The sequence below is a fragment of the Leopardus geoffroyi genome, chromosome A2, assembly GCF_018350155.1.
Source record: "Leopardus geoffroyi isolate Oge1 chromosome A2, O.geoffroyi_Oge1_pat1.0, whole genome shotgun sequence".
Taxonomy (NCBI): domain Eukaryota; kingdom Metazoa; phylum Chordata; class Mammalia; order Carnivora; family Felidae; genus Leopardus; species Leopardus geoffroyi.
This window is the reverse complement of record NC_059331.1, coordinates 8,888,095-8,913,921: the sequence shown is the minus strand read 5'-3', so window position 1 is coordinate 8,913,921 and position 25,827 is coordinate 8,888,095. Positions and strand designations below refer to the sequence as shown.

The following is a 25,827-nucleotide window of genomic DNA, read 5'->3' as shown; positions in this document are numbered from 1 at the left end:
TGAAAAAAGAAATGCTCACCCTAAGGTTGTTCAAATAAGTGGATATATGCATTAAGAGTTTTGCTTTCTAGGGGCGCCTGGGTGGCTCAGTCGGTTAAGCTTCCCACTTCAGCTCAGGTTATGGTCTGGCGGTTAGTTAGTACAAGCCCCACGTCTGGCTCTGTGCTGACAGCTCAGAGCCTGAAGTCTGCTTCCAATTCTGTGTCTTCTCTCTCCGCCCCTCCCCTGCTCACACTCTGTCTCTCTCTCTCTCTCAAAAATAAATAAACATTAAAAAAATTAAAATAAGCACTTTTTAAATTAAAAAAAGAGTTTTGCAATCCAATCTCTTAAGCATATTAATACTTTCCAAGAACGTCCCATGTTTACATAACTTTTTCTTGTTTCTTGTTATATCAGTTAAAACAGTAGTCGAATTACCTTATAGGGGTATTCTAGCCTTTTATATATCAAGGTTCTCTAAGTATACATTCAAATGATGACCTAAAAATAAATTTTCTTTCAGTGTAAAACGTACAGTTGAGAATTTAGTCAATGCCTCTTACAACTGTGGTTGGTCTTTCAAAGAGTCCCTGCCCCCAGCTGAGACTGGGGCTCCAATTTTCCATCCCAGCCAATAGGCTTGGAAGGCAATAGGCTTTTTAAACTATGAAATAAGGATGGGGAAGCATCGGGTGGAAGACCCAACGCTGTCAATAGTCAACGATCAAAATGGAGCCAGGTGACTTTTAAGGGTCTGTACTTGCAAAGAAGGGTCACAGTTCCAGGAGCGGCTCCCAGCAGCTGGCGTTCCACGGACCCCTTACCTCTGGCATGCTGTCACTCCGGAGGGAGTGGGTGGGCCTTGCAACCTGTCCAATCAGGGGAGACGTCAGGGCAAGGGGGTGGGGCGACGCTCCGCAGGCGCGCCGCGGGAGGCTTCTGGCTCCCGCCATTGTTTGGATCGCGGGTCGCCTGCGCTGAAGTCCTCCACGTCGCTGTGCCTCGGGTTCTGTCTTGCTGAGCCCTGGACCTTCCTCGGAAATCGTAGGTAGGACGCCGGGAGACACAGGAAAGCTAGAAATGGTGAGTGGGCAGGCCCGGGCTTCCGGAGAGGGGGGCGGAGTGCTGGGTGGAACTGGCCGGAGCTGGCCGTGGCGTGAACTGGCCTCCTCGCGGACGACTCTGAAGTGTGCGCACCCGTTGGTGGCGCCGCTCGGACCTCAGTCCCGTCCGCGCGTGGCCAGGGTGCTGGGCCGGCCGCCGGCACCCCGACGACCTGTGCGGTCCCTGTGCGCGGCAGCTTCGGCCTTCGAGCCTCCGGACAGCTCCGCGCCCGCAGCTCTGCGTCTTTCCAGATGGTGCGGTGACCGTGGTGACAGGGGGGCAATCGTGACCGGCTCTCTGGTGTCCGTGAGCGGGAGATGCTAAGTATGGCCTTTGGGGTCTCCATTCCCTCCTTTCTCTTCAGAGGGGACCGGCTTTCTCCTGAGTTTTCCAAAATTTGGGGAAACCGTGAAATCCACGAGCCTGTCGCGGCACCGTCGCCCCACCCCACCCCCTTCCGCCCCCCCGCCGCGCCCAGCCCTCCCTAGGACTGGCATTCGTTGCCTAAATTAACTTCCAAATCCCTCCTGGCCCGCATCCCTCCTCCAGTTCACAGCGTCATTATGAACTATTCGTTCTCTATGGTGCCTTTTAAACAGACCCGAGGGGCGCCTGGGTGGCTCAGTCGGTTGAGCGTCCGACTTCAGCTCAGGTCATGATCTCGCGGTCCGTGGGTTCGAGCCCCGCTTCGGGCTCTGTGCTGACAGCTCAGAACTTGGAGCCTGTTTCAGGTTCTCTGTCTCCCTCTTTTTCTGACCCTCCCCTGTTCATGCTCTCTCTCTCTGTGTCTCAAAAATAAATAAAATGTTAAAAAAAAAAAAAAGTTTTAAACAGACCCGATACTTAATTTGTTGATCATTTTCCCGCTGTCAGTGGATGGCTCTTTTAAAAGGGTGTAGTTTTTTGTTCCTGGATATTTTACGGAATAGAAAAGTAGCGAATAACTGCCCGGTACCACGTGGTATGAAATCCTTGTGCCTCTCCCCCCAGGATCTTTCCTGGGCACAGACATCCTATGGGAAGTCCTTTGGGTGGCGGTTCCTCTTTGAAACTTTACTGGGTGATGTGCCGACAGCACAGCCCCTCCCTCCCTTGGTTTGTCACATTTGAAACATTTCTTCAATTAGTTTTAGTCTTGGGGCGCCTGGGTGGCTCAGTCGGTTAAGTGTCCGACTTCGGCTCAGGCCATGATCTCGCGGTCCTTGAGTTCGAGCCCCGCGTCGGGCTCTGTGCTGACAGCTCAGAGCCTGGAGCCTGCTTCGGATTCTGTGTCTCCCTCTGTCTCTGACCCTCCCCCATTCATGCTCTGTCTCTCTCTGTCTCAAAAATAAATAAACATTAAAAATAATAATAAAAAAAATTAATTTTAGTCTCAAGTTTTTCAGTGAATAAAAACGTATTTAATCCATACAACGCGAAAAGCAGTTGTGAAGTGTTTCCAAAGAGTCAAGAAAGGAGTGAATTTCAGAAAAAAAAAAAATTTCTGGGATTACACCTCAGGTATTATTATTATTTTTATTTTTATTTTATTTTATTTTATTTTATTTTACTTTACTTTTACTTTACTTTACTTTACTTTACTTTACTTTATTTTATTTTATTTTATTTTTTACTTTTTCCATCCCTTGAGTGTGTTACTAATATTCTGAGGTCTGTTCTTTGATTTGGATGAGTTGGGATGAATTTCCAAGGCTTAGACTTGCAGACCTGTGGTGTTCAACTATGATTCATAGCTTGTAAAACAGTTTGTTCTGATGGAAATAATTAACGTCTTATTATTTTTTTAGTTTTTGTGAATGCGGTTCATACTTGGGAGGTTTCTTGTTGAGCCAGTTTATTAAGGGCCTTACAGTTTTTGGTTTTTTTTTCCCTCTCCTTTCCACATAAACACTAGGTTTGAGTGATTTGCTGGATTGTTCAAACACTGGGTTGATGTCATTTAAAATATCTCTGGTGGTGCGAATAAATAAAAAATAAAATAAAACAATAAAATATCTCTGATCTCTGGTGGTGCAAAGCAATGCCAGTGGCAGGCAGAGGCTTCAGGATGGTCTGTCTAAGCGTTGGCCCCCCCCTTGAGGCTGCAAAAGGAAGTTCATGGTGCCCAGTTTTTCCTCCTGGAGCAGTACATCCCCTGCGAGTGTGTGGGGCTTCCGGAGTTCATTCCCGTGGCTGCTCAGGTGTCCTTTCCATAGACTGACCCACCTCAGGACTTCTGTCTCCACCAGGAGAGTCTAGAATGGAAACTTTTTTTTTAAGTAAGTGGGGCTTGAACTCATGAGCCCAAGCTCAAGAGACACCTGCTGTACCCACTGAGCCAAACAGGGGCCCCTAGAATGTGAAACCTCCCGAATGTGGCTTTCCTTCTATCCTATGGGAAGCAGGCTGCTCATAAGAGCTGATTCTGATCTTTCTTTCCTTTGGGTTCCTTTGCTGCTTGAACAGTACAGCCCTTTGGCTCTGGTTTCCTTTGGCACTTGGGCTCAAAAACTCTTAAGTTGATTGAGAGGTAACATGTGAGGAAAGCAAGAAAATTCTGGAACTAAGTAGAATCTGTGCTCTGTTCAGGCAAGAGAACCTCAACATGTGAGAGGCATTCAGTTAAGTTTTCGTAAGGTCATTTAAACATTTTTTTAATGTTTATTTTTGAGGGATAGAAAAAGCATGCACGGGAGGGGCAGAGGATCTGAAGCAGGCTCTGCACTGACAGCAAAGAGCCTGACGCGGGGCTCGAACTCACGAACCGTGAGATCATGACCTGAGCTAAAGTTGGACGCTTCACTGACTGAGCCACCCAGATGCTCCCGAAGGTCATCTTTCATTTTTGGATCAGTTAGTGAATGCACTTTTCCCGAAAGAACATTGACATTTAACAGGCTAAAGCAAATGAATTTCTATTTCAATTGATGTGAGGAAAACTACCCAAAGTTTATGTAAATATTTGAAAATCCAGTGCATTGAAGGAGCTAAGCTCAAATTCCTAAAATATTGTAATATGCTACTTACTCCTGGAAAATACCCGGCGTGTGATACAGGGGGGAAGGACAGACTGATACTCTGTGTCCTTCCAGTTAGGCATTTGAAAGTTTTCATTTTGGGGCGCCTGGGTGGCGCAGTCGGTTAAGCGTCCGACTTCAGCCAGGTCACGATCTTGCGGTCCGTGAGTTCGAGCCCAGCGTCGGGCTCTGGGCTGATGGCTCAGAGCCTGGAGCCTGTTTCCGATTCTGTGTCTCCCTCTCTCTGACCCTCCCCCGTTCATGCTCTGTCTCTCTCTGTCCCAAAAATAAATAAACGTTGAAAAAAAAAAAAATTAAAAAAAAAAAAAAAAAAAAAGAAAGTTTTCATTTTGTATGGTTTACACTTTTGTAAACTTTAGTGTTTAGTTATATTGTCAAATGGCTTCCTGTGTATAAAAGTTAAAATGAAATCAAGACTGTTAGTGTAATATACATAAATTTCTCTATATTTTTTAAGTAAATTTGTAAGGTAGGGAAGTGTGACTTAAGAAAATCACTGTGAACAAATCCTAGTTCCTTCCAACACTGTGAAGCCCAGCCACCCCCAAATTCACAGTTTTAATCATTTTTTTTTTTTTTCAACGTTTATTTTTGGGACAGAGAGAGACAGAGCATGAACGGGGGAGGGGCAGAGAGAGAGAGGGAGACACAGGATCGGAAACAGGCTCCAGGCTCCGAGCCATCAGCCCGGAGCCTGACGCGGGGCTCGAACTCACGGACCGCGAGATCGTGACCTGGCTGAAGTCGGACGCTTAACCGACTGCGCCACCCAGGCACCCCAATCATTTCTTGAGCCTCGTGTTAGGGTTTCTTTATATTCAACAAGCAATTGCGAATGCATATTTTTCTTAACCTATGTTTGTCCTTGTAATGAGCACTCAGACTTTGCATTTTTGGATATTTTAGTGCTGACAGCTTAAGCCTCTCCCTGCCCTCTCCACTCCCACCTCCCTTGCTCCTTGTGCTCCCCGCTGGATGAGCTGATGAGAAAGCCTGGGTGGTCTCTCCTCTAGAACAGGTAGGAGATTCCAACCAGAAAAGCCCCCGCCTGTGTGCAGAACTCTTGCCCCCGCCCGCTCCCCAACCCCAATGGACTCCTTACCCGGCCAGGCTCATTTCTGTTCTCCTGAAGCCATTTCAGAGCTGCCTTAATAGGCAGCCTTGCCCTGAGACCTCTGTTATGTGAGTCCTAAGCCTTTTCCGACTGTCTGGGTGTCTGTGTACAGTGTTGTTGGGGCTGCATCGCCATTCGCCTCAATTTCTGAACCACTTCTCGGCAGGTACCATAACAGTTGGCACCGTGAGCAGCGTGTCCACATGTGACCCCCATTCCATGGGTCTGTCTTCTCTTGCTGTAAGTTGCTCCCTGATGGTGGCATGTACTGCCGGGGGCTGGTGAGCTCGTACTGTGACCTGTGCTGTCCTGTGTTGCGTCGGTGACCCAGCAAGCCTCAGTTCTAGACTGAGCCAACCAGAGTTGGCAGTTGTGAGAATTTCTAGGCTTTTGGGAGCAGGACTGTCGGATTGGGGCCCTCCTTAACGTGGTCCTGGGTCAATGTCTTTGCTGGTTTCTCTCCCTGTGTTAGAGTGAAGCTGTGACAGAGGCTGGGTTGACCCCTGTATACCCTGTGGAAAGAGGTAACGCCTCATTCAGCGTTTACTCCTGGGAGAGCAGACATTTGGAAAGAGAAAGAAGAAAGGGTGATAAGCAGCCAGTAAGTGGTGGGCTGAGTCCACACTCCGAATACCAGATGGTTGAATGGGACCTTTGAGTACCTCTGCTGCTCCTGCCCCTGCCTCTTCTGCAAGAAATATCCTGACTCTGCGGATTTGAGAGGACAGCATCCATGGCACCCTTTGACACAGCAATGGGATTGGTTCAAAGCTGACTTAAGCTCCCTGTCCTTAAACCCATGAAAGCAACCAGTTATCATGGGGAAGGCTCCTAACCCTGATGGCACTGATTTGAGACTCTCAGGAGGAAACCGTTTATAAACGCCAGGGTAGAAAGGCACCCCCTCTGCCAAAGTATATCCAGGGACAAAGAAAACAAAAGAGGGATGCTCGAGGAAGGGACTAATAGATAAAGTACTGAAACAAAGGACCACAATTTGACTGAATTGGAAATCCAAAATGTACAAAAAGAATTTATACAACAGAACAGGTAAGAATTCACTGCTTGGCTTTTCAGCCTCTATAAGATAAGTTCTGGATCAATTTTGCTATCTAATGTAATGCACTAACTCAAGAACCTTTAAGCAGTCAGTCCATACTAGGTCTCAAATTATAGCTATACCTGGGATCCCACTCCCGTTTAAGCAGGGTACCCCTGATGGTCTCATGGCAGTCACTGAATAGGATATAGGGGAAAAACAGCACAGCTGTTTCTTCTTGACCGTCAGAACTATGGTCTTGTCGAAATCCTCCATGGACAGAGCCCTGGTTGTTCTAAAAGAACCCAGAGTGATCTAGGAAGCTCCGAACCAATGATTCATAAATTAAAATTAAATAAAGCCATTGGCACTTATAAATTATCTTGACAAAATGGGACCTCACGGACTGTGCCCTCTAAATTGAGTAGTTAATATGGCTCAACATAAATTGCTCAGGCCCTTGAAGGAATGAAACCACATATAAAACCTGTTTAGCGAGGGGCTGATTATTCCCAGTGCTTCTCCTTTGAACAGCTGAATTTGACCTATTCTTAGCTGGAATGAATGAATGACACCTCACAGTGGATTACTGTAACCTCGTAAATGTGGTCACGCCCAACAGAGGTCTATATCCAGTCTCCAACTTTATGGAAATTACTGACTCAACCAATCAACAACTGGGTAAATCTGCTGTCACAGATTTGGCTGGGTCTGTTCTGTTCAGTGTTTATCTCAAGAGCAGTTGCCTTCACTTTGAAGGGACATAATATACCTTTACTGGGTTATCCTCATGGATCTTCAACAGCTCTGCCTTCCCGCACAATTGTAGGCAAGATCTGAACTGCATCCTTGTTTCTACAAGAACACAGGTGTCACGTTATATTAATGAACTCCTCCTCCTCCTCTGAGAACATACTAGACAGACAAATATTGAGAAAAGAAGCTAGCAAAATTTGGATGGGACATTGTCATGCATAAAATGTGAGGCCTGGTCAACCATGTTATTGTACCGGAAATTGTTTGATCATCTGACACCTGCTCCTTCTCTAACATCATGAGGAAATAGCTGTTCGCCCTAGCAATACCCCCAACCTCAACGATGTTCTTTTGTTGTTCCGGAAGTAACATATTCCTTGTTTACAAATTTTACTTGAACCCATTTATGCTGTTATTTACAAAGGGGCACCTGTACCTCAAAAGGCTGGAGGTTTTCAAATTGCCATTGAACTGGCACTCCTGGTCGTGCCCACAGAGACTTCTTCACTGTAGATGATTCATTGGCCTCCTTTCACGCCTCCTGGAATTACCCATGATGGCCTTGGAAAAGGCCTGCTCTGTTACCAGCTTGAGACATTATGGGGCAAACCTTGGACCTATGAGATAGCCGCCTGCGGGAGGGGGTGACCTATTCTCTGCTCCATCTCTTGCAAGATGTCTTAGTACTGAAATAAACCCCTCCCTTTCCCAGGCCCCTGGCCTCCCCGAGATGCTCCATAGGAGTACCTGAGTGAAAAGCAATGGTAGTCCGTAGACTTTAGGTATGACATCACCACATTTGTACATGGTGGAGCATAGGCAGAATTGCTCCTTTTTTTTTTTTTTTAATTAATTAATTTAGAGCGAGCGAGAGAGAGAGAATATCCCAAGTAGGCTCCACACTGTCAGCACAGAGTCCAACACGGGGCTTGAACTCACGAACCGTGAGATCATGACCTGGGCCGAAGCTGGACACTCAACCAACTGAGCCACCCAGGCGTCCCAGAGTTGTTGCTTTTTATGTCTTAATTGGGATGTCTCACTAATAACTGAACCCAATGGTCATTACTACTGACCACACATCCAGTAGTCATTTTAGCACCAGGCAACAAGACATTATCTTCATCTGTTTACTAGTCTTGAGTGATTCTCTGAGTTGCCCCTTTGAGGTGAAAAGATTCTAGGAATCTTATGCCTCCACCATCCCCAGTGTAAATCAAAGTAACACTTGTCCCTACATATACTAAGGCCAGAATACAAGACCTTGCCAGGACACTTATCTAGGTCTGAGTCAAGATGTTACTGACAGTAACAAAGACAGACATTTCATTTCTCAAAGTATACTGTGCTGGGTGCTCTAACAAGGCATTCAGTGGAAGTTGTTTCTCCTCCCTTCCAAGTCTCGGTGCAGGCTCCATAGAGCACCGTAATGGCTTACTGAAATAAGTTGAAATTCATTGAATGAAAGATGGTCTATGCTTCTCATGGATCAGTTATCAGGTGTGAATATTAATGTGTCTGTCTTTTTCTTTTCCCAGTAGACTTTTTTAACTTTAAGAGAATTTTAACAGAAAATTTAATCAGAAAATACAGAGGCTTCCCACATAATCCCTCTGCCTTGACAAGGTTTTTCCTATATTTTATATCTTGTATTGTTGTAATACCCTTGTTCCATTTGTTGAACCAACTTTGATGCATGAAAGTCCTTATTTTACAATTAAGGTTGACGCTGTGTCATATAGTCTCAGGTCTTTAGCTAATGTGAAATGATGTGTCTCCATCATTTCTGTATCATATAGAATACTTTCACTCTTCTGAAAATCTCCTATTCCCTACCTCATCATTCATCCCTCCCTCCCCCCCATATCCTGGTAACCAGAGATCTTTTAATGACTTTTAATTTTCTCTTTTCTGAAATGTCATTCCCTTGGAATCATTCAGTGTGTAGCCTTGTCATATGGTTTTCCTGCACTTAGAAATATGACTTAAGGGGCATCTGGGTGGCTCAGTCGGTTAAGCGTCCAGCTTCAGCTCAGGTCATGATCTCACAGTTCGTGGGTTTGAGCCTCACGTCGGGCTCTGTGCTAACAGAACAGAGCCTGGAGCCTGCTTCAGAGTCTGTGTCTCCCTCTCTGTCTGCCCCTCCCCTGCTCACGCTTTGTCTCTGTCTCTCTCTCAAAACTGAATGAACTTAAAAAAAAAAGAAATATGATTTAAAATTTTCTTCATGTCTTTTGGCTTGATGAGCTCATTTCTTTCATCACTGAAGAATATTTCATCCTGTGGATGCACCAGTGATATTTTCTATCAGTTCACCTATTGAAATTATCTTGGTTCCATGTAAGTCATGACAAGTATGCATAAAGCTCCTATAAACATTTACCTGTAGGGTTTTTATGAACCTAAGTTTTCAGCTCCTTTATGTATATTTGAAATGTATAATTGCTACATAGTCTGGTAAATGTGGCCTTAGTGTTAAGAAATTGCCTTTCTTCCAAAGTAGGTATATCATTTTCTGTTTCCACCAGCAATGAATGAGGTCACCTGTTGCTTTCCATTTTTCCAATTGTTTGGTGTTCTAAGTGTTTTTTTTTTTTTTTTAATGTTTATTTATTTTTGAGACAGGGAGAGACAGAGCATGAACGGGGGAGGGTCAGAGAGAGAGGGAGACAGAATCTGAAGCAGGCTCCAGGCTCTGAGCCGTCAGCACAGAGCCCGACGCAGGGTTCGAACTCACGGACTGCGAGATCATGACCTGAGCCGAAGTCGGACGCTCAACCGACTGAGCCACCCAGGCGCCCCGGTGGTACACTTATACTAAACAAGATCCCAGTTGATGTAGAGGCACATGGGGTCAGTGGGGAAACATTCTCTTACCTCAGGGATTTGCTCTCAGTCTTTCAGTGAGCCTTTGTCCCTGGGCTTGATTTACTGTGATACAATGAGAAAGATGTGTGGTAAGTGTCCTCGGTTCCTAGCAAAAGCTCTTGAAGCCCTTGAGAGATTACTTGAGTGTTAATGGTGAAAGAATGTGTGTGTTTTTACATTTTTTTCTAATGTTTATTTTTGAGAGAGAGATAGAGAGACAGACAGTGTGTGAGCCACGATGGGACACAGAGAGAGAGGGAAACACAGAATCCAACTCAGGCCCCAGGCTCTGAGCTGTCAGCACAGAGCCTGACGCAGGGCTCGAACCCACAAACTGTGAGGTCATGACCTGAGCCGAAGTCTGGCACTCAACTGACTGAGCCACCCAGGCGCCCCAGAATGTGTTTTGTTTAGTGAGGTTTTATGGTGGGGTTTTGGACACCTGAAATAGCCAACTTTGATTAAAACTTTAGAAAGTTGGGCTGTAGGTCCCAGCTTCTGGGTATAAGATAAGGGGCTAGAGGCTGAGTTAATTACCAATGTCCAGTGATTTAATAAATTGAATCCATGTAATGAAACCTCCATCAAAATTCTTAAAGACACTGGGGCGCCTGGGTGGCGCAGTCGGTTAAGCGTCCGACTTCAGCCAGGTCACGATCTCGCGGTCCGTGAGTTCGAGCCCCGCGTCGGGCTCTGGGCTGACGGCTCGGAGCCTGGAGCCTGTTTCCGATTCTGTGTCTCCCTCTCTCTCTGCCCCTCCCCCGTTCATGCTCTGTCTCTCTCTGTCCCAAAAATAAATAAACGTTGAAAAAAAAAAAAAATTCTTAAAGACAGGATTCTGACGGTTTCTGTGTTGGTGAATTAATCCAGGTGCTGGAAGGTTGGCATGTCCATAGTGGGGGTGGGTGCTTTGGATGCCCCACCCCCCATCTCCGTTCCCCTTACCATTGCCTTAACTTGTCCTATGTATTGCACCTTTTGCCTGTTCCTTATTTGTATGATTTATAGTAAACTGGTAATGGTAAATAAAGCATTTTGCTAAGTTCCTCAAAATCATTTCAGTAAATTACCAAACAGGGCAGAGTGTGGAGGGAATCTGTGAATTTGTAGTTGCCTGTAGAAATAGTAAACTGGGCTCCCCATTTGTAGCTTGTATCTCAAATAGGGACACTGTGTGGGACTGCTTTTTAATCTATGAGTCTGACTTAAACTCTGGGTAGTTTGTGTTAGAATTGGAAACCTTTTTAGTGACATAGAATTGGAGAAGTGGCTTTGGAACAGGTACCACATATTTGGTATCAGGAGTGAGAGAACCCTATCATCTGCCCCACCTTTGGAGCAGAAAGGAAAGAAATACCTTTGTCCCCCCCGGTCACTTAGGCTCTGGAAGTCATATGGAACTTCTTATAAATTGAGTATAGGTCTTCAGGGGTCTGTCTCATCCATCCTATGTACATATATGGGATTATTTAGGACTCGGTGGCCTTTGAGGATGTGACTGTGAAGTTCACCTTGGAGGAGTGGGCCCTCCTGGATCCATCCCAGAAGAAACTCTACAGAGATGTGATGCAGGAAACCTTCAGGAACCTGGCCTCAATAGGTAGGGACGACGACATTTCTTGCTTACTAAGTCGATTAGAGATCCAGTGTAACTTGCTCCTCAGTGCTATTTTAAGGGAAAAAATGGAAAGGGAATGTTTTTGTTAATAAACCTGCCATGATCATAACTTATCATGGACCTAGAATCTAGCAATTCTATAAATTTTTATAATTTATAATGCTTTTTCCTAGTATGTATTTCAGAAGAAAAATGGGAAGTCTATGACAGTGAAGATCGGGATGAGAATCATGGGACACATCTAATGTGAGTAGCATTCACGTGGGAAAACAAGAGAATCTAGAGATGTGATGAAATTTTATTTTTAAGTTTTATTTATTTACATGATCTCTGCACCCATTGTGGGGCTCGAACTTGTGACCCCGAGATCAAGAGTCACATGCTCTACCAACTAAGCCAGCCAGGTGCCCCCGTAAAATTTTAAAACCAAACAAATAAATTAGGCTGGATTTATTTAAATCCATTGATCCATAGGCTATTTTCATCAGTAGTGTTTTCCCACATGTGGCCAAGATGTACAGGTTTTGAAAGATGGTACGCCTGGAAACAGCATATAGAAATACCATTTATGAGTATTACTGTTTTGATAACAGCTAAGGTGGAGCCCTGTTGCAGAGCTTTTGGTATGTTCACTTTCAAACAATCAAAATATGCAGAAAACCTACATTTTCCTTGATGGTAACAAGTCACTGTCATAGTTATTAATAAACATAAGCTCATTAATAACCAAGCTATTAGAAATATGCTTCTCGTTTTTTACAGCAGTCAAATGGTAGGAAGACTCTGTAAATGTAAAGAATGTAGCCAGTATGAAGGAATCTTCGGCCAGATTCCAAATCAGAATCTGAAGAAGAGAACTCCTACTGGAATAAAACTAGGTAAATGCCCTTTGTGTGGACAGGTGTTCATGCATCATTCATCTTTTAACAAGCACCTGAGATCTCACGCTGGACACAAACTATATGAGTATCAGGAAGGTGAAGAGAAGCCTTATAAATGTAAGCGTTGTGAGAAATCCTTCAAGCATCGCCAATCCATTCGAATGCACGAAAGGTTGCACACTGGACAGAGACCCTATGAATGTAAGCACTGTGGGAAAGCTTTCATTTGTCGCAATTACTTTCAAATCCATCAAAGGGCACACAGTGGGGAAAAGCCCTACAAATGTACAGAATGTGGTAAAACCTTTAGTTATTCAAGTAACTTACGTAAACACGAAAGGACTCATATCGGAGAGAAATCTAGTGAATGTAAGCAGTGTGGTAAAGCTTTCAGTTGTGTCAGGTCCTTTCGAATACACGAAAGGATACACAGTGCAAAAAAGCCCAAGGAATGTACAAAATGTGGTAAAACCTTCAGTTACTCAAGTAATTTACATAAGCATGAGAGAAGTCATAATGGGGAGAAACTCTATGAACGTAAAGAAGGTGGGAAAGCCTTGCATTCTCTCACCAAATTTCGAAGACCCGTGATCAAGCACAATGGAGATGGACTTTATCAATGTAAGGAGTGTGGGAAAGCCTTCAGGTGTCCCAAAAACTGTCGTAGTCATGAAATGACACACAGTGGAGTAAAGCCGTATGAATGTAAGGAATGTGGTAAAGCTTTCAGCTCTCCCAGGTCCCTTGGAAAACACAGAAGAATTCATACTGCAACGAAGCCTCACGAATGTAAGGAATGTGGTAAGGCTTTTCGTTATCCCAGTTCCCTTCGAAATCATGAAAGAACTCATACGGGGGAGAAACCTTATAAGTGTAAGGAATGTGGGAAAGCTTTTAGTTGTCCCAATTATTTTCGAATTCATGAAAGAACTCACACTGGAGTAAAACCATATGAATGTAAGCAGTGTGGAAGAGCTTTCAGTTGTCCCCAGTCCTTTCGGATACACGAAAAGACGCATAGCGCAGAAAAGCCCTATGAATGTGCAAAATGTGGTAAAGTCTTCAGGTACTCCAGTAACTTACGCAAACATGAGAGATCTCATACTGATGATAAACGCTATGAATGTAAACTATGTGGTAAGGCCTTCAGCAGTCACTATTATGTTCAAAAACATGAAAGAACTCACACTGGAGAAAAACCCTATGAATGTAAGGAATGTGGGAAAGGCTTCATTTTTCGCTCAGGTGTTCGATCGCACATGGTAATCCACACTGGGGATGGGCCTTATAAATGTAAGAAATGTAAAAAAGCATTTATTTCTCCCAGTTCGTTACGAACACATGAAAGAACTCACACTGGAGAGAAACCTTATCAATGTAAAACTTGTAGTAAAACCTTCAGTCTTACAAATTCCTTACGAAATCATGAAAGAACTCATACATGAGAGAAATGTATGTGGTAAAGCTTTTTCCTATTTTCCTATGAAAATAAGGAATGTGAGAAAGCAAAAGATTTGTTGCATAATCTTTCATGGACACGTAAGAATGCACACTGGAGAGGAATTGTAGAAATGCACAGAACGCAAGAAAGCCTTCAGTTGTCCTGTTTCCTTCAGAACTTACCAAAAGTCACAGTGGAGAGAATTCTATTGGTAATAAACAATGTGGGAAACCTTCACTTGCCCGCCATCACTAAACATCTCATTCCCCAGATTTATCCTGTATAACTAAAAAATAAAAACTTTGTAATTTTTGCAGATATTTTCAAGGTGGTATGAAAGTTATATGGGAAAGAAATCATACTCAAGTAATATGGGTAAGCTCTTTGAACCTTCATGTATAATACTTCTGAAAATTCACAACATGAAAGAAATGTTATAATCGTTATACTGTATGGTCTTTATCAAGGATTCATTCTCTTGAGAGAGAGCGTGCGCCCATGTGGTGGGGGAGGGGCAGAGGGAGAGGGAGAGAGACTTTTAAGGAGGCTACATGCCCAGCGTGGATGGATGTGGGGGTCGATCTCACAACCATGAGGTCATGACCTGAGTCAAAATCAAGTTGGATGCTTAACTAACTGAGCCACTCAGGCGCCCAAAGGATTCATTTGTAAAGTGATTCTCTGCACTGTGGATTTCTACTTACCTTTGAAAGCAGATGTTGAAGTGAGATAATTAAGTAGGTACTCTTTAAGCAAGCGTTCCTAAGTTTAGTAAGTAATTTTTTTCCCGAGTAATATTATCGTGTTCTTATTTTGAAGTCTGTTGGATCCATGGGTTATTGAAGTGTATTTCTAATATGCAAGTAGGTTTAATTTTTATATGATTTTTAAGTTCTGTAAGGAGAGGAACATTGAAAAATAACACTTTCTTCCTTTTCCCTAGAGTCCTCCTGTGGGGCATGTACTCAATATGCTTTAGCCATTATTTCTATATTCTACATTTCTTTATCAACACAGAGTTCCCCTTTCATTGACCTAAAGAGCCTCTTTCTGTTTTCCTTACCAACTTTCCTTTCCTTTCCTTACCAATTTACCATATAGTTGTCAATATGCAAAGTTCATCATACAGTCTCGTGAATTTGTCATTGCTTGTGGCTGGGATTTGGAGTATAGAGTTACATTAAGAATAAAGGTCTGGGGGCGCCTGGGTGGCGCAGTCGGTTAAGCGTCCGACTTCAGCCAGGTCACGATCTCGCGGTCTGTGAGTTCGAGCCCCGCGTCGGGCTCTGGGTTGATGGCTCAGAGCCTGGAGCCTGTTTCCGATTCTGTGTCTCCCTCTCTCTCTGCCCCTCCCCCGTTCATGCTCTGTCTCTCTCTGTCCCAAAAATAAATAAACGTTGAAAAAAAAAAATAACATTAAAAAAAAAAAAAAAAGAATAAAGGTCTGTGTGAGGTAGAACAATAATAAATGTAGAGTTGAAGATGACCCTCCTTGATGCTGTTAATGTCAAAGTCAGTAATGTGAAGTATGTTTTCCAGTATCTGTTGCATTTATGTATCCGTGTTAGAATTCACTAAAGCCTAACCTACATGAAACTTGGAACACAGAAGTGAAATAGGGTTAGGCACGTTTTTCAGCCACCTGTATAGACGCAGGTAGAAGCATAGGACTTCATGGACACCTGCTTCCAGCCTGTTTTCCTCATTCTTTTTTCCTTTTTTTCCCTGAGAATCCAGAATAATCTCAAAACCACCACCAAGTGCTTGACTTCCATTTGATCCCAGCAGTAGGCTTCTACAGTTGTGTCCAAAGTTCTACATCAGAGACCCGGCAGGGGTTAAAATTTCCAGCAAGGTCTCAGGTATCCATAAATTTAGGCTGTCGTGGTTGAGAATGTTCTCTGAAGTGCCACCCCCTTCTTTCCTACATTTTGCTCATATAAGGTCTAATGTGTATAGTAAACACCCTTTTCTGTTAATACCACGGTTGAATGTGTGTGTGTGTTTCCCCTGTGACAGCTGTAGTGGGCCAGTCCAGCAAAACTACATGGCCTTGTGCAGTGACTGCTGAGGGCCAGTCCTTCCGTGTGAGAATCAGCACCTTCCTCCTATCAGGCAGATTCTTTCTGGGTGTTTCACGTAATTCATAGTTGAGCATAATCCCTCGATATATTGTTAGTCATCTTGGTATGTGATTGAAAATGTGTGCATTTCTTCCTCTGATGAATTCATTTATAGTTTTTTCTTAGAAATACTTGGTTAATTTTAACAAGCACTTGTATGCTAATATGTGGTATGATGCTGAGAGGATATATTGAAATGTCTTGTTTATTTAAAAAAACTTTGTTTTTTATTTATTTTGAGAGAGAAACAGAGCATGAGTGGGGGAGGGGCAGAGAGAGAGGGAGACACCGAATCTGAAACAGGCCTCAGGCTCTCGGCTCTCAGCACAGAGCCCCACACGGGCTCAACCCACGAACCACGAGATCGTGACCTGAGCCGAAGTCAGACGCTTAACCAACTGAGCCACCCAGGCTCAGGCGCCCCTGAAATATTTTGTAATTATGGATTTCCAGATCAACTTTTATAATTTTCTCCACTTAATCGTTATATATTATAAGTCAGTATTATTGAGGCGCCTGGGTGGCTCAGTCGGTTAGGTATCCGACTTCGGCCCAGGTCATGATCTCATAGTTCATGAGCTCGAGCCCCGCGTCAGGCTCTGTGCTGACAGCTCGGAGCCTGGAGCCTGCTTCGGATTCTGTGTCTCCCTCTCTCTCTGTCCCTCCCCAGCTCATGCTCGCACTCTGTCTCTGTCAAAAATAAATTAAAAAAAAATTTTTTTTAAGTCAATATTATTGTGTGCATATAAATTTGAGTATTTTTTTCCTTAGGAAAATATTTAAAAATTCTTTTATACTTAGAATTTTTATAAAACTAGTTTTTCATTTGTTCATAAAACCACAAACTTATGTTGTTTTCAGTTGCATTTTGCCCAAGACCACTAGTATCGCATCTATAGTCAAAGACAAGAGTATATGAAATCTAGAAATAAGTATGACCATAAGCCATAAATAACCGTGCTGTGTAACAACAGTATCAGCACACTTGATTAAAATGAATTCTCATTGGAATTTGACTTGTGGTAGATTATTTGATTGCTGTTTAAGAAAGGAAGACGTTTTTCTGTATTGGGGCTTTGAGAGAATGAACTTAATTCAATCATAAATAATCATAGTAATTCTTACATAGAAGGCAGAAAGAATGGCTTGTTGGTAAACCTAATTTGTAAGAAGCAGAAATCATATTAGTGAATAGAAGGTCATTTTGGTTATTTCTTTGGGATCTGTTCTCTATTGTCATGTTAGGGATTTGGTTATAGAATACTTTTGTGTTGATCGAAAATGGTTACAAGGTATCTGTCTGATGATGGACATATGAGATACTTTTCAACGGTCTAGGCCTTGCATGGAGTACTAGGCCAGCTCTCAGTCATCTGGAACACCTTACCTTTCTTGTTATTTAAATACTGAAATATTCCCTACAGTGTATTGGACACTTCCGTAAACTACCTCACTTAAAGTATATATATTTCAAATCACATACTCTTTAGCAAAATATGTAAGACTTATTATTTCTTTTAGGAGTAATGCTTACAAATTTAGGGAAATTGTCGAAGAACACAAACTCCAAAAGTGACAGTCAAGATCCCTCTTCCAGTGAAGCCCTTCTTTTTTTTTTTAATGTTTATTCATTTTTGAGAGACAGAGTGTGAGCCGGCGAGGTGCAGAGAGAGAGAGAGAGGGAGATACAGAATCCGAAGCAGGCTCCAGGCGCTGAGCTGTCAGCACAGAGCCCGACGTGGGGCTCGAACCCACAAACCGTGAGATCATGACCTGAGCCGAAGTCAGATGCCTAACCGAGCCACCCAGGCGCCCCTCAGTGAAGCCCTTCTTGCTCAGAGACAATGCTCTTGATGTTCATTTTTCAACACTGTGTCAGGAAGTGTAGGCTGAAAATACAACTTAGCACAAATATTTAAGCCACTCTAGGCCGTAGATAATATAGGCATGAAAGAAACAAGTTCCTATGTTCTTGGTGCTTATGTTTTTGTGAGACAAGAAGATGGTTAGTTGAGAAAGCTTTGGTTTTTAAATAGAAAATAAATGTTCTGTAGGAAAGGAAATGAAGGCCCATGACAAGGAGGTAGGGAGTGGGTTGTATGTCTTCTCTATGGAGGGTAGGGGCCACAATGAGTGAGAATGTGATCGTTTTACCACCATCTAACACATCCTAAATGTGGAGCAGCTGCTGGTGTGTGGATGGAAGTAATGGCCAATAACACCAGAAGTCCTGCACTCCTGGGATGAAGGGCAGGGATTCCCCACACAGGAAAGATCTAGACCAGTTTCATCTTTGTTTTGGCCCTGGTTATAAGTTGTAGGGCATGTGCTATTTGATTATGAGCACACTCATGGGTGTTGGGACGTGAGACTGACCATTATGTTTATGTTTATTTATGTTTCTATTTGACATCAGATGAAAGGAATTGAAACTCCCTTAATGATTTGGCACGTATTTTCTGGCTGATTAGACTGAGTGGCACACTTTGCCCCATGCCAAGTTCCAGTCTGAGGAGGTTCTGTCATCTGCGGAGCTATAGCCCATCATGAGTTTTCCTGTGAGTAGAGTGATAGGGGAACTGTATCATTTCATTGTTTTTTGTTTCGTTTTTATTTATTTTTTTTAACATTTATTCATTTTTGAGAGACCGAGACCGACCGTGAATAAGGGAGTGGGGGGGAGAGAGAGACAGACAGACAGACAGACAGACAGACAGACACAGAATCCGAAGCAGGCTCCAGGCTCTGAGCTGTCAGCACAGAGCCCAACGTGGGGCTGGAACCCACGAACTGCGAGATCATGACCTGAGCTGAAGTCGAACACTTAACCCACTGAACCATCTAGGCACCCCTCATTGTTATTTTTTAAAGTTTACTTAAAGTAATCTCTACACCCAACATGGGGCTCAAACTCACAACCCTGAGATCAAGAGTCGCTTGTTCAGGGGCACCTAGGTGGCTCAGTCGGTTAAGCGGCCGACTTCAGCCAGGTCACGATCTCGCGGTCCGTGAGTTCGAGCCCCGCGTCAGGCTTTGGGCTGATGGCTCAGAGCCTGGAGCCTGTTTCCGATTCTGTGTCTCCCTCTGTCTCTGCCCCTCCCCCGTTCATACTCTGTCTCTCTCTGTCCCAAAAATAAATAAACGTTGAAAAAAAAAATTTAAAAAGTCGCTTGTTCTTCTGACTCAGCCACCCAAGTGCCTTGAGCTGTATCATTTTAAGTAGCATCCCAAGGTAGTGGCAAAGGAGGTATATTTGACCTCCTCAAAGTGGGGATTTTCTGTGCCTTTTTATAAAGATAGTATCTTGGGGCGCCTGGGTGGCGCAGTCGGTTAAGCGTCCGACTTCAGCCAGGTCACGATTTCGCGGTCCGGGAGTTCGAGCCCCGCGTCAGGCTCTGGGCTGATGGCCCAGAGCCTGGAGCCTGTTTCCGATTCTGTGTCTCCCTCTCTCTCTGCCCCTCCCCCGTTCATGCTCTGTCTCTCTCTGTCCCAAAAATAAATAAACGTTGAAAAAAAAAAAAAAATTTAAAGATAGTATCTTGATGGTTTTTGTTTAAGGGTGTACAAGGCCACTTTTGTTATTGTCACGGATCACTTCTGTCTGTTTACACTTCCAGGAGATATCATGGAAGACAAGGTAAAAAGCGGCAGCTTTTCTTTCATAAAATAGCTAAGGAAATCCATATCTGGTTTCTTTTTTCTTCGGTGGCAATTTGTTTTCTTAGTATTGTAGAGATGATGTAATTTTATTAGTAGTCCTACCTCATTTGATCTCTGACCTCATTATTCCTTCCATCACACAAGCAGGGGATCTTACTCCAATTCACATAGCTCATAATAGTGGAATCTCTCCGTTTTGAAGGCATAATATGTGCCCTGGGCAGTGTCAGAAGTTTTAAACTCGGGAGAGCACGGCAAAGTTTATACGATTGTGCACTTTTACAAATGTGCCCTCAGAGTCCTTTCAACAGGACTCATAAGGTAACGTGGCATTCCACATGTTCCGGAAAAAGCAAAAGTGTGGGAACCTAAAACAGATCGGTGGGTAAGGGGTCAGTCCAAACAGGCACCACAGATTGTTCTTTGGGAATGATGGAGTATTCTCCATCTTGCGAGTGTCACAACTATACATTTATGAAAATACACGACTACTCAAATCATAGGTGCATACACTAAAAGTAATTCATAGAAAACAGTACAAATGTTTTCGCGTGCTAGGAGGATGTTAAAACCCTAAGTTTCATTTCTGTGCGCGATACTTCCTCCACCTTGGGGTCCTTCCTAGGAAGAATTCTGAGAAGTGAGGAGGGAGGACCTAAGCCACCATAGACTTGGAACCTGGTCTGAAGTTAGACACCTTCAGGGCTTCACTTACCCTCCTGTCATTCGCATAAAAAATGATAGGGTTCCTGGTGCCACTTTTAACAGCAGGAATTTCAGGTCCTATCCTGCGAATGCTGTCATCCGCAACAAAGATGCCTCTAAAAGATCCTGGTGGGGACTGTCTGGGTTTATCCTAATCGAATGCTTGATTATCAGCATCGTGTTTTCCGAGAGCAGGTCTTGAGGCCATTTTCAGATGTGAAGTTTCCCATCTCTTGCCTACACTGTTCCTGCCTGCTGAGGAACTTTTATTTATTTTATTTTATTTATTTTTATTTTTTATTTTATTTTATTATTTTTATATTTTATTTTATTTATCTTATTTTATATCACTTCTTTAAAAAGTTTATTTCGAGATAGAGCGCCAGTGGGGGAGGCGCAGAGAGCGAGAGGGAGAAGGAGAATCCCAAACAGGCTCCACAGTCTCCGCCCCGAGCCCTACCCGGCTGGATCCGTAAACCATGAGATCATGACACGAGTGAAAGGCAAGAGTTGGATGTTTAACCGATGGAGCCACCCAGGCGCCCTACCAAGTTTAAACGCAATACCTACGCGGGGCACCTGGGTGGCTCAGTCGGTTGGGCGTCCGACTTCGGCTCAGGTCATGATCTCACGGTCCGTCAGTTGGAGCCCCGCGTAGGGCTCTGTGCTAACAGCACAATTTCACAAATCTCAAAACCCCCCCAGTGATATCAAAAAAGCCTGGGGTCGGCCGGTGGTTCAGTCAGTTAAGCTTCCAACTTCCCCTGGGGTCATGATCTCCCGGTTGGTGAGTTCGAGCACCGCATGGGGCTCTGTGCTGACAGCTCGGAGCCTGGAGCCTGCTCCGGATTCTGTTTGCCTCTCCCTCTGCCCGTCCCCAACTCATGCTCTGTCTCTCTCAAAATATAAATAAATATTACAAAGAAAAAAAAAAAGCCTGCCTCGTTCTAGCCTAGGCCCAGGAGAATCTCAGGCGCCGGGCTGTTCCCCGAGACGTTCTCCCTCCTGGGGTTCTGTGGCACAGTCCTCCCAGAGGTGTCAGCTGCCCACGCGCTAACTCTGCTCTGTTCCCTCACCTCGGCGAGTTTGGAGCCTATCCCTCAAGGCCACAGCCAACCCTTTTCTGGACCAGGACTCCCCCTACAGAGTTCCAGTCCTGAGGCCTTTGGGAAACGGAGGTCTCCAGCAGAAACCGCTGACCCCCGCAGGCCCGGGACGCCCTCTTCAAAGATGGCCGCCAGACTGCCGCGCGGGCCCCACCCCACAGAGGGCGGCGGGAACGGCGGGGAGTCCGTCCTTGCCAAAGTGCGCAGGCGTGGGAGGCGATGCCCCGCTTTGCCAGAGGCCACGCCGCCTGCTTCTTGAAGGGAAGAGGCAGAGATGGGCCGTGGCACATCTCGACGCGCTCTTTCAACAGCTTCCAGTGCTTTCCTGAGTCCACAAAGTGATCTCTGCGGCCGGGAGGCCTGGGGACTGAGGTCCCCGGGCTGCCATACTCCCCCCCACCCCGTCACTCCCCCCCCCCCCCCAGCAGACGTTTTCCCGGGAGGGGCAGCCATCAAGAAGGCCTGTATGAGGACGGGACTAGGTGGCCGACCAGCCTGACGTCTGTGCAGGGGTGAGACCTCAGGGGGACATGGATACCAGACCCAGGAGAACTCAGCAGAGGACGTGGCAGCTGATGGAGGACATGCCACCCCGTGCGCCCCTCGGTGAATACAGGATAGAAGAGCAAAACGAGCACGGTGTCACGTTGTGAAGCGTAGAAAGGGATGCAGTTATAGCTGTAGGAGGGGCTGGCACACGACAGCTCCAGCTGCCATGGGCCCCGACTCCCCTCTCGAGGTTCCCGAGTTGTGTTTTTTGTTTTTGTTTTTGTTTTTTTTAAGAGATGGCCTTATCGGATGGTTCCTGCTCACGGAGTGTGAAGTCACGTGGCCATCAGGAGGGGCACGTGGATCCTCCCTTGGGGATTGGCTTGGGATTGTCACGTGGGAAGGGGGTGAGAGCAATTCACTCTTTTAAGATCGAGCCAAGCTGACACGGTTCCTGGGGGGAGGTCGGTGTGTGTCTGCGAAGCCAGTTAGTCAATGCTTCTCGACCTCCTCCTGCATAACAGGCTCTCTAGCAGGTGCTGCAGTGACTGACAAGGATCGAATATCCTTGTCCCCTTGACGCTGACATTCTAGGAGACCAGAAACAAGACAGAAGTAAGAGCTGCAATTGATCAGGTGGTTCTTAGACCTAAGGAGGGAGAGAAAACTACATGGGAGTGGGGGCGGGGGGGAGCAATGGGCAGGGCTTCCCTGGGCCATTATCTCTGAGGGTTTGTGAACTTGAGTGTCTGCGTGTCCATAAAAATGTGCCACAACAGGGGCGTTTCCATGTTCTCCATCACAAGTGCTGGTGGAATGCCACCATGGATATTAAAATAGGTGCAAATTTTGTTCTTTTTTTTTTTTTTTATAGTTTATTTGAGAGAACATGCAAGTGGGGGAGGGGAGGGGCAGAGAGGAGAGAGGGAGGGAGAGAGAGGGAGGGAGGGAGAGAGAGGGAGGGAGGGAATCCTAAGCAGGCTCCACACTATGCAGAGCTGGACACAGGGCTCAGTCTCACGAATCATAAGGTCACAACTTGAGGCAAAGTCGACTGAGCCACCCAGGTGCCCCTTTTTGACTGTTTTTTTGTTTTGTTTTGTTTCTATACTGTTTATTTCTGCTCTAATCTTTATTATGTCCCCTTTTTTGCTGGCTTTAGGCTTTATTTGCTGTTCTTTTTCTAGCTTTTTAAGATGTATTTGAGACTTTTCTCGCTTCTTGAAGGAGGCCTTTATTGCAATATACTTTCCTCTTACGACTGTCTTTGTTGCATCCCAAAGGTTTTGGACTGTTGTGTTTTCATTTTTGTTTGCTTCCATGTATTTTTAAAATTTCTTCTTTAAGGGGTGCCTGGGTGGCTCAGTCAGTTAAGTGTCTGACTTTGGCTCAGGTCATGATCTCACGGTTCATGAGTTTGAGCCCCACATCGGGCTCTGTGCTGACAGCTCAGAGCCTGGAGTCTGCTTTAGATTCTGTGTCTCCCTCTCTCTCTACCCCTCCCCCACTCACTCTCTGTCTCTCTCAAAAATAAATAAACATTAAAAAAATGACTCATATAAAAAAAGAAAAAATAATAAATTTCTTCTTTGATTTCCTTGTTAACCCATTCATTCGTTAGTACGATGTTCTTTAATCTCCATGTATTTGTGGTCTTTCCAAATTATTTCTTGTGGTTGATTTCAAGTTTCATCACGTTGTGGTGTGAAAATATACATGGTATGATCTCACTCTTTTTGTACTGGTCGAGGGCTGATTTATGACCCAGTATATGATCTATTCTGGAGAATGTTCCATGTGCACTTGAAAAAAATGTGTATTCTGCTGTTTTAGGATGAAATGTTCTGAATATATCTGTTAACACCATCTGGTCCAGTGACATTCAAAGGCATTGTTTCCTTATTGAAATTCTGCTTAGATGATCTGTCCATTGCTGTAAGTGGGGTGTTAAAAATCCCCTATTATTATTATATTATTATCAATGGATTTATGTTTGTTATTAATTGATTTATATACTTGGCTGCCTCCAAGTTGGGGGCATTAATATTTACAATTGTTAGTTCCTGGTGAATAGAGCCCTTTTATTATGATATAGTGCCCTTCTTCATCTCTTGCTATAGTCTTCAGTGTAAAATCTAGTTTGTCTGATACAAGTATGGCTATTCCAGTTTTCTTTTGATGTCCATTAGCATGATAGATGGTTCTCCACCCCCTCACTTTCAGTCTGTGTCTAACATGAATCTCTTGTAAGCAGCATATCAACAGGTCTTGTTTTTGTTTTTGATCCATTCTGATACCCTATGTCTTTTTTACTGAGCATTTAGTCCATTCGCATTCAGAGTAATTACTGATAGATATGAATTTAGTGCCATTGTATTACCTGTTAAGTTGCTGATAGTCTTTGTTCCTTTCTAGTCTTTGTTGCTTTTGGTCTCTCTTTCCTGCTCAAAAGGGTCCCCTTTGATATTTTTTGCAGAGTGGGTTTAGTGTGCATGAATTTCCTTAGTTTTTCCTTGACTTGGAAACTCTTTATCTCTCCTTCTAATTCTTTTTTTTTTTAATGTTTATTTATTTATTCATTTATTTTGAGAGAGAGAGAGAGAGAGCACATAAGCAGGGAAGGAGGGGAGAGAGGAGGAGAGAGAGAATCCTAAGCAGGCTCCATGCTGTCAGCACAGAGCCTCACACGGGACTCAATCCCACAAACCGTGAGATCTTGATCTGAGCTGAAATCAAGAGTCAGACGCTTCACGGACTGAGCCACCCAAGCATTCCTCTCCTTCTATTCTGAATGACGGCCTTGCTGGATAATGTGTTCTGGCTGCATATTTTTCCCATTCAGCACGTTAAATATATCATTCCACTCCCTTCTGGCCTACCAAGTTTCTGTGGACAGGTATGTTGCTAACCCTACGTGTCTACCCTTGTAGTGGATCTTTTGTCCCTAGCTACTTTCAGGATTCTCTCTTTGTGTTTGTATGTTGCAAGTTGCACTATGAGATGTCTTGGTGTTGATCTGTTTTTGTTGATTTTGAGGGGAGTTCTCTGTGCCTCTTGGACTTGAATGCCTGTTTCCTTCTCCAGATTAGGGACGTTCTAAGCTATAATTTGTTCAAGTAAACCTCCTGCCCCCTTTTCCCGCTCTTCTTTTTCTGGGATGCCTATGATATGGGTATTATTGCACCTTATGGAGTAGCTACTTCCCTAGGTCCAGATTCATGATCTAATACTTTTCTTTCCTTTTTCTTTGCAGCTTCATTATTTTCCATATTTTATCTTCTATATCACTATTGCTCCTCTGCTTCCATCCTTGTGATTACATCCACTTGGTTTTGCATCTCAGTTATAGCATTTTTTATTCTGGCCTGACTAGATTTTAGGTCTTTTATCCCTGCAGCAAGGGATTCTCTTGTGTTTTCTATGTGTGTGTGTGTGTGTGTTTTTTTGTTTTTTTGTTTTTTTTTTTTTTTTTTAAAGCCCAGGTAGTATTCTTAAGACTTTTGTTCTAAATTCTTGTTCAGCTAAATCACTTATGTTTTGAGTAAATTCCTGGCTGTGATTTCTCCTCGATCCTTCTTTGGGGAGAATTCCTCCACCTTGTCATTTTGTCTGGGTTTCTATCTTTTGTGTGCTATGAGCCCTTGTTATGTTTCCTGCTCCTGAGAGTAATGCTATATTAAGAAGGGGTCAGGGGCACCTGGGTGGCTCAGTCGGTTAAGCATCCGACTTCAGCTCAGGTCATGATCTCGCTGTCCCTGAGTTCGAGCCCCGCGTCGGGCTCTGGGCTGATGGCTCAGAGCCTGGAGCTTGTTTCAGATTCTGTGTCTCCCTCTCTCGCTGCCCCTCCCCCGCTCGCGTGCTGTCTCTGCCTCAAAAATAAATAAACATTAAAAAAAAATGTGTTTTTAAACAGGCAAAACTATA

General features: G+C 44.2%; 1 protein-coding gene across 6 annotated transcripts; it reads left to right on the top strand.

Annotated features, from left to right (window-relative positions):
* The first annotated feature begins 719 nt into the window (after positions 1-719).
* On the top strand, positions 720-18,631 carry LOC123605324 (zinc finger protein 709-like). Of its 6 annotated transcripts, XR_006715723.1 has the most exons (6): positions 722-1,065; positions 11,354-11,480; positions 11,672-11,744; positions 12,261-14,031; positions 14,138-14,195; positions 18,360-18,631. XR_006715723.1 is itself a non-coding variant. In XM_045492049.1 (5 exons), the coding sequence occupies exons 3-5, from the start codon at positions 11,447-11,449 to the stop codon at positions 13,822-13,824; spliced, it is 1,671 nt and encodes a 556-aa protein (XP_045348005.1). In that variant the 5' UTR covers positions 720-1,065; positions 5,690-6,267; positions 11,354-11,446; the 3' UTR covers positions 13,825-14,057. The 6 variants fall into 6 exon arrangements, 4 of the variants coding, with proteins under 4 accessions (XP_045348005.1, XP_045348006.1, XP_045348004.1 ...); XM_045492049.1 differs by lacking the exons at positions 14,138-14,195; positions 18,360-18,631 and adding an exon at positions 5,690-6,267 and having other exon boundaries at positions 720-1,065; positions 12,261-14,057; XR_006715722.1 differs by lacking the exon at positions 18,360-18,631 and having other exon boundaries at positions 14,138-14,266.
* The last annotated feature ends 7,196 nt before the right edge of the window (positions 18,632-25,827 follow it).

What these genes read in the sequence shown, in the direction of transcription:
- LOC123605324 (XM_045492047.1), top strand. An exon ending in CAGGAACCTGGCCTCAATAG is followed by an intron (nt 11,481 to 11,671) that starts GTAGGGACGACG and finishes GCTTTTTCCTAG; the next exon opens with TATGTATTTCAGAAGAAAAA. An exon ending in AATCATGGGACACATCTAAT is followed by an intron (nt 11,745 to 12,260) that starts GTGAGTAGCATT and finishes CGTTTTTTACAG; the next exon opens with CAGTCAAATGGTAGGAAGAC.